This window comes from Lissotriton vulgaris, chromosome 2_1, assembly GCF_964263255.1.
Source record: "Lissotriton vulgaris chromosome 2_1, aLisVul1.2, whole genome shotgun sequence".
In the NCBI taxonomy this organism is placed as follows: domain Eukaryota; kingdom Metazoa; phylum Chordata; class Amphibia; order Caudata; family Salamandridae; genus Lissotriton; species Lissotriton vulgaris.
This window is the reverse complement of record NC_141687.1, coordinates 1,197,216,337-1,197,232,859: the sequence shown is the minus strand read 5'-3', so window position 1 is coordinate 1,197,232,859 and position 16,523 is coordinate 1,197,216,337. Positions and strand designations below refer to the sequence as shown.

Genomic DNA, 16,523 nt, shown 5'->3' with positions numbered 1-16,523 from the left:
AATTCGAAATGGATTTCAAAAGCTTAGAGCCTTCATAAACCTAGCTCTCAACTCCCACGATCTTGGTGCGCTACTCAAGCACTGGGTAGTTGTGTACCCACTATTCCAGCAGCTTCCCACCCTTTGCCTACCTTACTTTTGGGATGCAGCTGTCTACAATAACTTGTCTTTTGTAAATAACAGATGCTATTATTTTCCAATGTATTGCCACATAGCTTACTTGCGACTTTAACCTCTCCTTACTTAGTGTCCTTGTTTGGGGTTTCCCTCAGACATATCACTCCCAACTCCACCTCACCTTCCTGCTAACACCTGAAGACAAAGACTGTGGCCGGACCAGTCTTTGAGAAATGAGCAAAAACCAACAACTGCACCAAAAGCAGTTGCAGACTTTTACCATTGGAATACATAAAGTCTGTCTGCAACCTTAGTACGAAGATGGGACAGAAACTACCAGACAGTGTGTCAAGATTTCTCTATCAGAATCCTGGAGTCCCAAACCCGTGGAAACCCTAAAACTCTTTTGCGTACTATGGTTGGGGTCTCTGACTGCCAACTCCTTTGGTTCTGGGAAAGGAACCTGGAGGTATTGTGGATATGCCCAGAGCAGTAGACTGATGCATGCCGTCAGGGCAAAAAATGATTGGATGCCTGCTGAGGAGGTATGCTGGAGATGCCCTTGCATGAAGAAGTTACAACCCTGAAAAGAAGGACTGCGAGGAGTTGACAAAGGAGGGAGGTGCAGGACACAGCCTACTGTAACTCATGGAAGCATCAGACACCAGGTTGTGTGGTGAGGTCTTGAGACCCTGTCACTGCTGTAGCATGCAAGAAGTGAAGTACCTGGGAATAGTTAGGTACTTGCGGAGATTGCAATTACATCCTATGGACTCCATGTATGGAAGTTGAGCACTTGTGATAGCAAAGGGCACTTGAAGAATCAAGTCTGGATGTCTGTGATGATGTGAACCAAAACCAAAGGGCCTCAAGAGAGAGTGGACGCTGCTGCAAGTAAGTACACAACAATCAACCATTTTCCATTGAGCTTCATTGTTACTGGGGTCAGCTCTTCATATTGTTTGGGTGGGATTGCTTGTGTTTGGGTCAAGAGAAAGATGAATCAGAGGGGACCCACCTGGATAAACAATGCCAGCAGAGCATTACATTCTCCTCATTTGAACACACCTATCTCTCTCCTCTGCCATGCACCTATGACATTGGCATGAGACCACAGGCCTCAATAGTGTTGGATGCACTGGGACCAAGTCAGCGCACCTGGACTTGGTGAGATTTGTAGGATCACATACCAACAGTAGCTGTGCTGCCCCACCCACAGGCGGCACAACTGACTGAGCCATTCAGAACAGAGACTAAGCTACTGTGCAAGGGAATGCCCCCAAAGGAACTGTGAAATTTTTAGGTTGTGTTCAATTCAGCACGTAAGTGCCTCTTGCAACAACTTTTGTTATCTTATAGGGGGCTTAGAGGCCACCCATTGCTTACTATTGGCTGGCTTCATTGTCATTCTCATATGCTTGCTTCTTATTTGTTAACTTTTGTTGGCTTATTTCCTCTTCAGGTGTTTATCCCTTCCTTGAAGCATGGATGCATTACTGTGTCCTTCCAGTGCTTGCTTTTTCAGATGCTAGTTTTGGTCTTTTTGTGTAAGCACTCTTTGAGAGTGCCTTTGTTTTTCAGCTGTCTGCCTTATGTACTTCAAATCAAATTAAAAAGAGCTTTATTCGATTATAGACATATAAAATGACAAAAGCAGTCAGAGTTTAACCCCTTAAGCGCGGGGAACGTTCAGCGGTCGTCGCGTGCACTACCTTGCTAGTGCTGCGCACGTCCGCTGAACGTTCCAATCTCATTAGCTCAATGGAACGTTCCGCACTAGCGCGGAATATTTTCAGCGTTGGCAACGGGTTAAAAAACATTTAAATCACATTTCATGAATTGTGTATAAAATAAATGTACACAGTAAAATAGTGCATACATATGAAAAAAAGTTAGTATAAAAAGATTAGGTTGGGGGTAAAAAAGTATAATTAGAGCCATCCTACATGATTTCATTTAATACATGCTGTTCTGTTTTCTATGGAAAGTGAGCGTTGATACTTTTCCTAGCTCTCAGTAAACCAGCCATAACTCCTATACAATAATCACTGTCCAACATTTGTAAATACAAAAAAGCAGGTCGACATTGCCTCCAATTCCCCTTTCTCAGGAGAGGTAGAATCCACATGGATCTTTCCTTAGAGTAAAATTTACAAAATAAAATCACCTGGATAGTTGTTTATGAGGAAAGATCATCACAGATGCATTTTTTTTTTTTTAACATATTTTTATTAAGTTCTTGGCAGAGAATCAATGACATAATGATTACCAAATATCCGACATGTAAATCTAAACATACTAAACTGAAAATACACTGAAATTGCCCGAGATAGGTACAGATCAAACAAAAGATTGTATTTAAACAAAAACATACTGTCCCAGATCCCGGATATCCAGCGTTATACGCTTTTCTCAGTCAAAGTAATCTTTCCAGATTTTAGTAAATTTACGTAAAGCTCCAATCCTTTTTGCATACCTCAATTCACTATTTCTAACTCTCTTGATTTTTTGAAAACATTCATCTGCAGTTGGAATTATTTCTGATTTCCAATATTTAAGAATAAGAGATCTGGCAATTGCAACAATGATGTACAAAAGCTTCACCAAGGAATCTTCCAAATTAAGCTCTGGATCAACCCCAAGTATAATCAAATTATTATAGTTATCGATCTTAAAATGTAAATATTGAGACAATATAAAAAACATATTTTCCCAGAAAACCTTGATTTTGGGACAAAAGGCAATAATATGGGACCAATTAGCCAAATCAGGTTGAGTGCATCTAAAACAATTAGACGTTGCATTACTATACATTTTGGACATCGTTGCCGGTGTATAATACAATAGCCATTTGCTAAAGAAAAGCATACGTCTCCAGTTTGCCCCTCTAAGGACCGTGAAGTTTAATTTATTTAGTGTTGTCCAGTTTATTTCCTTTAAATTGAAGTTTTCATGTTTCTGCCATTTATTTATCGCTTTGGCACTCAGATCCTCCTCCCTATTTTCTGCCAAACTTTTCCTCCATGTTCCCGCCCTCTTGAATACTGGGGACCAAAAGATATCGTTTGTTAAATTAGAAATCTGGCTTAATTGTGTTATATCAATAATACTCAGTAACCTATACAGCGCTACATATGAGCCCATAAGAAGAAAATTACCGCTTATTAACACTGCCATCTCATCGGGAGTCAACCAGACTCCAAATTTAATAAAATTTGATAAGTTAATGAACCCATATCTTGCCCAGGTAAGTGTAATGTCTAATTCTAATCTGGTCCCTAATCCAAAAACAGCCTCTCTTAATGGAGTTACTAGGGACAGGAGAGAGAGTGAGTACCTTTTCAGCATAACATCTCGCTTTTTAAGAAACCAACGCAAAGTCTTGTATCTGACTAATTTGGGGGATTTAAAAATCGCGAGAGGAGAAGGTATTTTGGATTCTTTGCAGATTAAGTCAAAAAAGAAATTAATAAACAATACATCTCCAAGTGCTGGATATTTAAATATCGAAAGATACTGCACAAAATATGCATAGTAATAGTCTTTTAAATTTGGTAGGCCCAATCCACCGTGATCCTTATCTACACATAAGGTTTCTATAGCTAATCTTGGAGTCTTTTTTGCCCAAATGAAGGCTGAAAAAAGAGATTCAATCTTGGAAAAAAAAAGGCCAGGAAGGGAACAAGAAATGGTTGAAAACAAAAAGTTAAAAAGTGGGAGTATTGACATCTTAATTAATGCTACTCGGCCCAAGATAGATAAAGGAAGTGTATCCCATCTTAGGAACATAGCACGGACTTTCCTAATCAAGGGTTCAAAATTAAGCGTGTATAGATCACGTACTGTAGATGAAAAATAAACCCCTAGGTATCTTTTGGGTTTATTAGTTATACATCTCCGAATATCTGGATGCAGGTCCGGATTGTTATTCCCACTGATAATAATCTCAGTTTTCCGCTTATTAATGCGATACCCCCCCAATGCTTCAAATTGTGAAAAAATGAGAAAGGCTTGTTCTTGTGACTGCATATCGGATTTCAACAGAAGCATAATATCATCTGCGTACAGTTTGATCTTATCCATACCATCTATCGGTGGAGAAATATTTTTATTTTTTCTTATTGCAGATGCTAGAGGCTCGATAAAAAAAGCAAAAAGAGTGGGGGAGAGAGGGCAACCTTGTCTCGTTCCTCTTTGAACAGGAATAGACCCAACCATCAATTTATTGATTAGAATATGGGCTTTTGCTCCCTGGTACAAATTTCTAATCAAAGTGATGACTTGAGAAGGTATACCAAATCGATATAAAATAAAAAAAAGAGTGTCCCAAACTACTAAATCAAAAGCTTTTTCTGCGTCTAAAAGAAGAATTAAAGCTGATACCTTACGAGTTTCAAAAAAATCTAGTGCTTCTGCTAAATAATGTGTGTTAGTGAGCAGTTGGCGGCCAGTTATAAATCCATTCTGATCTGTATGAATTAACTGTGACGCAACCTTATTGAAACGAATAGAAAGCAATTTTGTAATTATTTTGTAATCCGAGTTTAATAAAGTTATAGGTCTATAGGAATTTGGGTCTTTTGCATCTTTTCCTTTTTTCACAAAGCTAACCACTGTACCATCATAGAAAGATGTCGGGATTGGTCCCCCCTAAAGCATTGAATTTACTAATAAAAGAAGTATTTCTGAAAGAGAGCCAAAAAAGGTGACAAAAAATTCGGCTGGAAAACCATCTGGGCCGCAAGCCTTACCATGTGGCAAGTTTTTAACTACCTGCTCCAATTCTCTAATAGAGAAAAGAGAAGCCATTACTTCTTGATCCATATTGGAAAGTGATGGAAGAGAGTATTTATCTAGAAATACATTTAAACTAATTTGATCCAAAATATGGGAAGAAGAGTAGATATTTTCGTAATGAGTTAACATAATTGCTCCTATTTCCGCCTGATCTGAGGTATCTTCTCCAGTGGTAGGCGATTTTAGAGAACGAATCAGATTGGCTGCGGCTTGTTCTTTTACTTGCCATGCCAAAAATTTTCCAGTAAAGTTGCTATTCTCATAGGATTTCTGCGCTTGCCTATAAAAGATTTCCTCACTTTTTAAGAAATAGTGAGCACTCAGTTCACGTTTTGCTGCATTTAATAGGTTTTTTAACTCTACTGAGGGATTATAATATTTTTGATGTATTAAGGCTTGTATTTTTTGCTGTAGCTGGTTTTTTTGTATCACGAAATATAGCTGCCTCCCTTGCGTCCCTACTAATAATAATGCCCCGGATATACGCCTTCAAGGTGTCCCATATAATATGAATTGGTGCTGTCCCCATATTTCGTTCTACAAAATCCTTAATCTCTGCCTGGACAGACATAACCCAAGGTCCATCATTCAAATAGGATTTATTAAAGACCCAGCGTTTCACCACATTAGTCCTTGCATCTAGCTCAATTTCAAGGGCAAGCATTGCGTGATCGGAGAAGCCATTATGTAAAAACTTATGATTTCGACTAGTAAGTATTGAGGAAATTAGAAAAGAATCTATACGAGAAAATGACTTGTGCCTCCCCGACCAGCATGTATATTCTCTTTTATGAGGGTTTGCTAACCGCCAACACTCAGCTAGATCTAAAGTCCTAATATTGTTAAGAATAATCTGATAAGATTTAGGTTTAGACTGCTTTTTTCCGCCCAAAGTTGAATCAAATTGTGGGTTCATCAATATATTAAAGTCCCCTCCAATAACTATATCTCCGTTGACCATAAGGAGAGATTGAAACATTTCTTCATATATTAAAGGGCAATCGTTAATGGGAGCATAGAAGTTCACAAAAGTAATGGGAGATGGTCTATTCTTAAGTTTACAGTTAGCCCAGCACCAACGGCCCTGTGTGTCTGCTTCGGTAAGAATTATTTCTGCCTCTAATTTCTTACTAAAGAATAGTGCAACCCCCCGCTGGGACTCTGAAAAGAAAGAGAAACCTCGATAGTCGGCCCATCCTTTAAACATGGAAAATGTATCTGCCTTAGAAATTGCAATATGAGTCTCTTGTATCATAATGACTGCAGGGTTTTCTGTTAGAATCCATGCCTCTATTGCCCTCATTTTCTTCTTATTATTGAGACCGTTAACATTAAAAGAAATAATTTTCAGACCCAGCTTAGACATAGTTCAAACATATAATAAAGTGCATAGCGTGCATTTCAGCCCTTATTTCCCCAAACTTCTTAGAACCATCCACACTGTACTTACAAAATATATTAATCATCAAACAAAAATAGCACAATGCAACGTCTCTCCACCAAGAACACTTTTTTTAACGTTTTTTCCCCCCTACCCCCCCCCCTTGCCTGTGGCCCCCTCCTAACTCACTGTCCATTCCCCCCACGCTTGCCACAGCACCCTTTCTTTTAACCCTGGGGTGTAGTGATAGAACACCCCCTAACCCCTGGACCCGTGCTCCTCCCTCCCCTCCCAAAATCAAAGAGTATAGCCATAATGGCGTTTAAGAGTAACAAAAGAGAAGTAAAAAATTAAACTGTTCTATCACTATTATACACTTTGTATTTCGTGCAGCAAATCCTGTGCTTCCTCAATATCGGATAGTAGATAGAATTTACCCTTAATCAGAACTCTAAGTTTAGATTGCTGTGCTATCATCGCCTGAGCCCCTTGAGCCTTAAACAGTTGGAGCATCTTTCCAAATTCTTTCCTGCGTCTGGCCGCAATAGCTGACATATCTGAGAATATTCGGCATTTCACCGTAGCATTCACAGGAAATTGTCTTTGTTTGATAGCCCTAGACAATATTTGTTCCTTTACCCTAACGTCTGCAAAATTTAGTACAATAGTACGCGGAAGGGTAGAGTTCGGAAATGGTCGAGCAGGAACTCTGTGGGCTCTTGTTATAGTGAGGTCTCCTTTATATTCCGGTATCACCCCTTGTTGAAGAAAAGAGGTTACCCATGCCAATGTATCTGACCCCTCAATTCCTTCCGGAACTCCTACGATACGTAGGTTGGACCTCCTATTATAGTTTTCCAACTCATCAAGTTTTAGTTCAAGAGCCCTTGTGGTTTTTATAGTCCCTTTAGTGTCTTTTTTAACTTCGACCATTTGATCCTCCAGTGTTGAAATCCGTTCTTCTACTTCCACTAAGCGGGCTGGGAAAGTAGATACTAACTCCTCGATTTTGTCCATTTTATCCAGTCTCTGGTGGATTGCCGAAAGTTCTGCATTTTGCGACCTTTTTATGCATCTAACTTCATCGAGAATCAGGTTGAGCATATCCTTCACAGACATTCGCATCTCTCCCTCTGTTTCCGTATTCATCTCAAGCAAGGGCCCAAGGTGGTCCGCCGCTCCCCCTTTTGTCCCCCCTCCTGCTTCCATATCGAAATCTTGAAGTGGCACCGTTGCTGCACTTAATGTATCTATCGTTTTGTCTTTAGAGGTAGAGGTATCGAATGCTTACTTTGAGTCATGAGCAGAATTAGTGAGAGATACCAAGTTTGAAGGGGTCGCTGCTATACACGGATCCTTTGCAGAGATTATGCCAATTGAATGATTTTGTATAGCATCTATGTTTGTTAAATTCTTTGGGGGGATCAAATTAGGTGAAAGAGTCGAAATTTTTTTTGTGAAAAGGGGGAACTGCTTAGCCGCCGAAGGAATAGGCGGAGGCGGCAGAGGTGGCGGTGGATGAGATGAGTCATGGGTATGAGATACATCATCAAGGGGAGCTTCAGTCAAATTATCTCCCATTTGCGACTGACTGTCTGTTAACAAATCCTCGACCTCAGAGTTATCAGATGAATGTACTGAGTGATCATCCTTCAGAGAGTTTCCTTCTGTTAATTTAGCAGCTGCCTCCTTTGTCTGCTGTCGCCGTTGTTTGGCTTTGAGACGAGCGTTAAGCAGTTTCCCCATTGTGCTCACACTAGGCTGGATTGGGGTCGCAAAAAAAAAAAGGCTCTGAATAGTATTTGAGTCTTTAATTGGAAAGCATTCTTCCAGGGCCCTGCCAAAGAAAAAAGCCAAGCACTGCATGTTCTAAACCAGGCTCCACGCTTCTTCCTAGCAAAGTCGCCGTTTATTTCACCCCTTTAGATGATATGCTATGATGCACTACAAGCACTTCTGCAGCCTCCGGTAGTTAAGGGGAATGTATCCTCAGCGAAACAACAGCATGTGTCCTCAGTGAAATAAACAGCACACGCCTCTCAGGTGGCTCCGCAGCAAGCGTGCGTGTACCTTTCCAAGGCGATTAGCGATCCACGTCCCTGACTTCTCCGGCAGAAGCGTCTGTTTGCTCGATTAACCGTGTGATGACAGTGGACTCATGTCAGAAATCCCAGCGCGCAGCTTGCACACAGATCAGGCAGAGTTCAGGCAGATATCACATTTTTTTGTTGTTTTTTAAACGTATTATAGCGCACTGACCAAATTTCCTCAAGGTGCTTGCTCAAAAGTTGATATATACAAGAAAAGTGGAAACAGAGATGTGTACAACCACACTACGGCCGTTTCCAAATTGAATGCAATTTCAGTGTCAATGCCTGTAGCAGTAGTAAATCAAAGCAACAGGCAGGCAGCAAACGAAGAGATACTTGAAGCGAGCATAGCGTTATTGCGCAGCCGAGGTTGTTCTATCCGGACACATTGTATCTCTCATCAAAAACAGTGTCCATTGGAATTAAAGCGCCGCTCACCTCGCTCCATTCGCATTTCTTTATAAAGCCGATTTTCAATTGCGGAAGGCTTCTGTCCGCCGTAGAGGCTTAATCACCCTCAGCAATTTCAGGTATTCCTCAGAAACCACGGAGGCACTCAGCACGGCACGCCGAAGCAGCAGCAGCAGACGCCATTGACCTCGAGGCGGGGGAGGAGTCAGGAACAGGAGCTCAGGCTACGTGGAGGCGTGGAGCTCCACCGTAGCGTCCCTGTTCAGTAACCCAGTCCTCCTTGTCGGAAACGAGGGCCATCATCACAGATGCATAAACATAGATCTCTAGACCTTTTGTTCATCTCCGAATAGCTAATCAATCGATGAAATGTTCCAAACCTAAAACGTGTTAAAACATATCTGTCATATCCCCCTGTACAATGTAAAAGATATGGTTGAATGTCAAATGGTATTACAGACAGTTGATGTTGAACAACCGCGGGTTTGCTCATTTCCTGTGCTATCCTGTTTTTCTCAAGGTGGGTCATGCAAATTAATTTAAAATCCTTCTGACAGATGTGTGGTAATCTGCTCACCCAAGGTCACATAAAACGTTGTTTACATATTTTAACCAGGTAATTTTATTTGCATGATCCAAATTTATTGAATCCTTTAATATTTCTTTATTTAAGCCTGTACTGTAGGTGGTCCGGATTCGGTGCCAGAATAACACTGGTTGTATCTTAATAACATCAGAGATGAATGCACCCCCCAACTCCATATGACAGTTAAAAATTGGAGAGCTAGCAGGAACCGCTAAAATAAATCTTAAAAAACACATTTTCAATATATTGAAGGGGTGAACAGTCCTGAAAGCCCCAAACCCCTGCCCCAAATGTGGCTATACTTACGCATTTGGCCTTGTACATTTTTAGGGGGCCTTTTACCAAGTTTTTTAGAAAAGTTCACTACACCCACTGTCGATTTCACAAAAAGAAGGCTCCTGCTCCTTATCGCCTGCGTCCAGGAACAAGAGCGGTTAAAAAGAACATCCAGATATGTAAATGTGTTAGCGGATTCTGTTCTGTTTCCACCCACTCAGATACTACTACTTTTTTGTTTTCCCCGCCTGCAATACATGATTAATGTTTTCTTCGGATTCAGTTTTAGCCCTAGTTCATTCGTAAAACTGATATAGGTTGTGAGTGCCATTTGTAAATCTATCTTTGTGCGTGCCATGAGCACTGCATCGTCTGCGTAGAGAAGGGAGACTATTGGACGTTTGTTGACATAAGGTGGATCCCTAGCATTTGACACCAATTCCTGTTCCAAGGCGCTCATATAAAAAGCGAACAGGAATGGAGCCAAAACGCAAACGTGCCTTACTCCCCTCTCCACTTTAAACAACGCAGTACATTCCCTGTTAGTTCCGTACTGCACCTTGTCACTTGCCCCTGAATACAGTTGTCTTAAGTACTGTACCAGGGCCGGTTCTACCTTTAAATCAGTCAGAATTGTCCACAGCTTATTGTGGAAAAAAGTCAAATGCGGTTGTGCGGTCAACAAAAGACTAGTAAAATCTCCCAGGTTTGGCCTGAGTACATTTTCCAATTAGTATGCTAAGGTTGAGGACCTGCTCATTTGTACCTAAACCTGATCTAAAACCATACTGCACATTCCTTAAAATACTATTTTCTTCAACTATTCTACCTACTACCTTCTTCAGAGAGTCTAATAAAGAAATCGGGCGGTAACATGCAGGGTTTTCCCTCTCCCCTTTTTTGAAAATTGGCACGATTCTAGTAAAGCCCAATGCATTTTCAACCATAATAAATTGAGCCAGGTAAAACATTTCTTTGCTGTATACATTGTTAACCCTCTGGTCACTTTTGTGGGGACTGTACTTGTTGTTTAGGTCAACTTCACTAGGTTTTTCAATTTCAGTGCCTCTATCAGGTACCTTCTGATCTGGGCTGATAGATAGTCATTCAATATCACTCAGAGATTGAAGAGGCCCAAATCTGTTAGACACCTCTAAGTTGTAAAGTGGGTAGTCAGTGAACTGTCTGAATAGATGGTTTCTATTTTGCCAGATTAACTGTTTGGGTTGATAAAAAAAATCCTAAAGGAAGGACATTGATACTCGTGTGGGTAATGCTTGTGTCTTGAGTTCTTAGCAAGATTTATTTTACCAGCGATTGTGATCCTAATGAGAGGACGACGCAATCATCTTGAAAAAGTTTTCTACTATCTCCGACACAACCTATTCTCTTCACCATTTTAAACTCTCTAAACATATCCCTAGTCAGCCCATTTCTACTCCCCAGATGATATATAGTTTTATTCCTCAGTGTCATCAAAGTTTCTTTTTCCTCTGGGGGTAAAGCTGGAACATTGGCTAAGATTACAGAAAAAGCAGTGGCTGCCGGTGGTAAATTGAGAGTCTGTGGTCTCCTTTCAATCTCCAAAGTACGACAATGAGTCAGGTGTATACCTGATTTTGCCTCACCCTCCCGGCTCCTACCTAGATAGTGTCCCGGTCTTCGTATCCTAGTTAGCCTATACATATCTCTGCTAGTTGGTGAGGTGTTATAAGTGTTTCCTTATGAGTTAGAGTGTGTCCCATTTCCCATTTCCCTCACCGTTTGCTCTTTCTCTTGTCTGCCTTTTTAGTTCTAAGAAGGGCTCTTTCCGCGTTACACTCTCAGACTGTAAGTGTGTGCTAGATGATATAACATTATTCATGCTCCCATTTGGAATAGCCAGGTTCTGCTTTTCTAAAAACTTTCTCTAAACCTTCTTCGATTTTGTGCAGCCTGTCAGATCACTGATAGAGTGTTTGACCGAATCAGTTAATTCGTAAATAAGGCTAGACAAAGTCCCGATCTCGGTAGAGGGTACCTTGCGTTTGTTTTTTAAGCAGGATGCATTAGCAGTGGCTGGCTTGCTCGGATTTTTACTTTTTTGGCCCTGCTGTTTTTTTCATGTTAGTCCTAGGCAACCTAGCTTTGTGAGGGGTCGTGTATACACCATTTCACTGAGTATTCAGGGATTCTGAGCTTGATAAGTTAAAGGGTTTTTTAGCGGAATGTAAAGTATCACTTTCCACATCACTGGTGGATATATCAACACCAATGGTCTGGATACACCCATTTTTTGGTTGCCCCACATTTGTATGACCCAAACTGCAATTATCAACATCCCCTCTGCCCACAAGTACAATTGGTTTGTCCTTTGTTGTGCGGTCCATATTTAATGTTTCCTCTACTGAGGTGATTTGTCTTTCAATAGTGCCTACGGCCCCTGTAAAATTGTTAAGCAAAGTCCTATTCATGGCTTTAGGCTTACTTGTCGATTTCGATGAATGGCTAGCTGTTGTTTTTCTTTTACCCATCATATTTGCATTGGCTCAGACAGGGAAACGCAGGGTGATACAGCCAAGAGAATGGGCCCAGCCCGGCCTCTGACAGGCGCAGATGGGCCCGACATTGGCCCAGGCACAGCCCGGGCATGCCCTTGTTGTCCTGCACTGCAGTAGGCTGGCAGGGCTCTTATCGTGCCTCGGCGCAGGAGGCAGGATCATGACAGGTACCAATGCAGGACTGCTGGGAGATGTAGTCTCCCCAGTGGCGTTCCCTTCACGGCAGGAAAGTGGTGCAGCTGGTGGCCGTTCCTCTCACGGCGGTGATGTGCGCTGTTTAACAGCATCCCTTATGTACTTCTCCCCTGTGCATTACACCCACAGCCCATGCTACCCACCCTCCGACTGTAATCCATGTGCTTGCCACAGCTTGCTGCCCATTCCCCCATTTCCATGTGCTTTTCCCAGCAACTCTTGCCTCAATTGTCTGTGTACTTGCCCCAGCCCCCCTTGCCAGGACTCCATTGTTTGTCTGCTTGCCTCTAGCCCCTTCTACACACCCTTTGTTGTCCATTTGTTTGTCCCTCCCTCTTACTCTCTGTTGTCCCTGTGCTTGCTTCTGCCCCTCCTGCCCACTCTCCACCGTCCATGTGCTTGCCTCCAGCCCCTCCCCTGAGTGCTTCACCACAGCACCTTCAGACCACCCTCTGTTGCCTGTCCTCAGCCCCTCTTGCTCACTCTCCATTGTCCATCTGCTTGCCCCAGCAACACCCACCCTCTGTTCCCTGTCCTCAACCCCTCCTGCTCACCCTCCATTGTCCATCTGCTTGACCCAGCAACACCCACCCTCTGTTGTCCTTCTGATTGCCCCAGGCTCTGCCACTCACTGTCCTTTGTCCCTGTGCACCCCATTCCATCTCACCTGCCCCCTCCCCCATCCATGTCCTTCCCTCCCACCTACCCTACCTCCTTTCTTCGGTCCATCCCACCATTCTCCTCTGTCCCTTCCTCCATTTCTCAACTCACCCCCACTGTGTTGCCTTGAGTATACACAGCTCTAGATAATAATATAAATGTTCTATAATGCTGCTAGTGCTAAAGAACTTAAAAAAACACACATAGGTGCTGGCCCTGTCATAGCACTTTTACAGAATTAGTTTTAGCCATGCTGCACAACAGCCACACCACTGTATAGAATGGCTGGACATCATTTCTCATAGTTTTCACAAGCAATCCCTACTGACTTTTCTAATGCTCGTTTTAGTGAGACTGATACATACCATATCATCATGTGGGAGGAGTAGACGATAAAGGGACCAGAAGTTCATCATAAGGCCGATCTTGCATTAAAACATTGTATTATTACCTTAGCACTGGGAATAGCAATTGCTTGTAATCGTATAGTTCCCCTATACCATGACTGTTGAGTTGATAACTGTGTACCTCCGTTTTCTTGATCCTTAAAATTATACCTTAAATATTGTGTTTTGTGATTGAAGTAGAGTTCTTTTTTTGAGTAAGTACAGTGACAAGCCATTAACTTATAGATAGCTACTCGATGTTGCATTGTATTGTGAATCAACCCCACACCACTATCCAGCCGCGGCCGGTGGTGGGAATACCTGCCGGGCGGTGACGTGGGGAGGGGGAGGGGCAGGGTGGGGGTAGTAATATATGGATTGTGGAGTTTAACTGGTAAGTAAACATATAAATAAATAAAACGAATTTCGTTACATGCTGTGGATCGTATTTGGTGATGCAGTGCACGTAACGAAATTCGTTATATTTATTTATATGTTTACTTACCTGTTAAACTCCATAATCCATGCATTACTACCCCCCACCCTGCCCCTCCACCTCCCCACATCACCGCCCGGCAGGTACTTCCACCACCGGCAGCAGCTGCCACTATCCTGAGTAAATTGTGGGCAGATGGAAATCACTGCCCTGAAGGTCAGGTACTATATGGGTACACATGGTGCTCAGAGCCCAGGGCATGAGTAGTAAACGGCTCTGTTTGTCACAATCTGAACTCAGTAGCCACTTTCTGCCCTGAGGTTCCTGAAAACGTCTCCATATACTATGCTTTCACTCTACTGCCATGCAGTGGCTGCATTAGAAGAATGACTCTTCCCACTGTACTATCAGCACTGCAGCAGCACAAAGCTCACACCGTTCACAATGGCATTTCACTTTATACTACACAGCAGTGACAGCACTATGTATGCTTCTACCGCTACTACCATGTTGCGTCAACATTAGAAGAATGGGTTTAGAAGAACATTAGACGAAGAACATTCTACTTTGTGTTGCATAGTAGTGGTAATACTGTCCCTCACAGGAGGAGCTGATGGAACACCGAAGATGAACCAGGCTAATAACCAGATTCCTTCCATTGCTAAAAAGTAGGGTTATAGAGCCATTGTTCTGAACTCACATCGGTTTGGTGAAAAGGCCGGACACCTTCTTGCAGTTCTTATTGTCTCCTCCACACACTCCACACTTGTCAAATTTCTTCTTAGAGTTCAGCTGCCCATCACAGCCAGCCTTGATGCACTTCCCTTGCACACAGAGTGATGTGGAGTCTGGAGTACAGCGGGTCCCATCCACCACCTAAAAACCCCAGAAAGAAGACGGTCAGATCACCACCTGGCCATCTGGGAAAGTATCACTTGATCCACAAATATGTGGCACCATCACCCTTAAATGCTAAACTCTTTGTTGAGCAGTTCTGAATATTTTCGTGTTTTTTTTAATTAAAAACATTTTAGTTAGAACTTGCTGTTGCTATCCCTTTATTTCCTAATTATCCACTCTTAAAACAGCATAACTTACCAGATAAGTAGGTTTTGCTCTTTTGTGTCACTAAAGCATATTTACATACCAATGTCTGGCAGAATATCTGGCCATGGCAGGGTGAAAATCTCAGAATATGTTTAAGTAACACCTTTTATTCCTTGAAGTAATTGGGATGCATGTCTTTCAGAGTAATGGTTTTGCCTACAGTATTTGCTATGTGTTAGTCTTAAAATGCAAACATTCTGATCTAATATCTGTTATCTCCATAATATATGGGATAAAATATGCCTACCATACATTATAAGGATATTACAAGACAGCGAGGAGATCCATGATCATATAGAGGAATGAAGCCAAAGGTTGAGTTCCTTTATAAGGTTGTGGAACTAAGAGGTGACATACAATATTTTTATCATGTATGGCAGGGCTACTTTATCCCATATAATACATGGTCACACCATCACCTTTCCCAAAAAACCCTTAACTCCATGGTGTGTAGATCTTTCCTATGAAATATAGAGCATCTTTGCAAAAATGAAGAGTGAAAATAGACTCTATAATGCAAAATTAAACACATAAAAAAACTTTTAGATATTTGTTGGAAAAAATATGAGAATCAGTTTAATAAAGGTTAGGTTTTTATTCATTTATAAAAAAAGCACTAGCTTAGAATGTGTAGAAACAAGCAGACAGAGTTCAACTTTTCTATAATTACCTGAAAAGTGTAAAAAAAAATATGATGCCATAAATATCTCTTTTCTGGTTGTCACTAAAGGCTAGAAAAACAGAGCAGAAAAAAAGCAAGGTTTTATTTTTCTTTAAACAGCTGCTTTAATTATGCTCTGTGACATGATCCATATGATCAGCCTTTCCCCTCAGTTGCTGGCAGCAGGCATTGTGAGGTCAAAACTCAACAGTTATAACTTATAACAGTTGAGTTCTGACGTAATTTATTTATAATAGGCACTGGGTGTGTCACAAGTTTCCTGTTATAACGAAGGTAAAGACATGGTTTAATATAGGGATTGGAGGACCCCATGTATTATAGTTCTATAAATATTATACTAATTTCTTTTAGGGTTCATCCGCCATTTATTTAGCTCGGAGAATTTATTATACTGTCTCTTGTTTTGACTCTACGTATTGCAACATTCCTTAAAATTGTTTGTGCCTATAGCCATTGCATCACACATGTGTGCACAATATGCAGGATATTGAAGTGAGCTCCTCCAGTGAATCTGGGATTCGCAAATTACATGTTTGGTAAGGGAGCTCCACACTTCACGTAGAAGGAGAAGCAATGCACAACCATGTGCCCTGCCTATTGACAGTTGAATAAAAAAGTAATCGTAGCATGTACATTTCCTGTTGTGTAATTTGAAATACATGCATGCAAATGTGTTACACTCAGGCTTACAGGGTTCATTTCTTTTTTTCTAATGCCTAGTTCTAGGAAAAAGGTACGGACACAGCAAGCCACTTACCGGAGCATACATTACTGTGTCTTGTCTGATCTTTCCCTCGTTATATATTCAAAATCTATACCATTATCTTATTTGCCATTATCCGAGGCACCATTCCTTATC

At 41.5% G+C, this 16,523-nt stretch overlaps 1 protein-coding gene across 1 annotated transcript in view; it reads right to left on the bottom strand.

The window, feature by feature from the left end:
- Positions 1 to 16,523, bottom strand: part of ADAMTS15 (ADAM metallopeptidase with thrombospondin type 1 motif 15) — a 358,149-nt gene that overhangs the window by 25,152 nt on the left and 316,474 nt on the right. Inside the window, exon 7 of the mRNA XM_086956926.1 lies at positions 14,576 to 14,751. Within this exon, the coding sequence (XP_086813052.1) occupies positions 14,576 to 14,751 (176 nt within the window). The remainder of the gene's footprint in view (positions 1 to 14,575; positions 14,752 to 16,523) is intronic.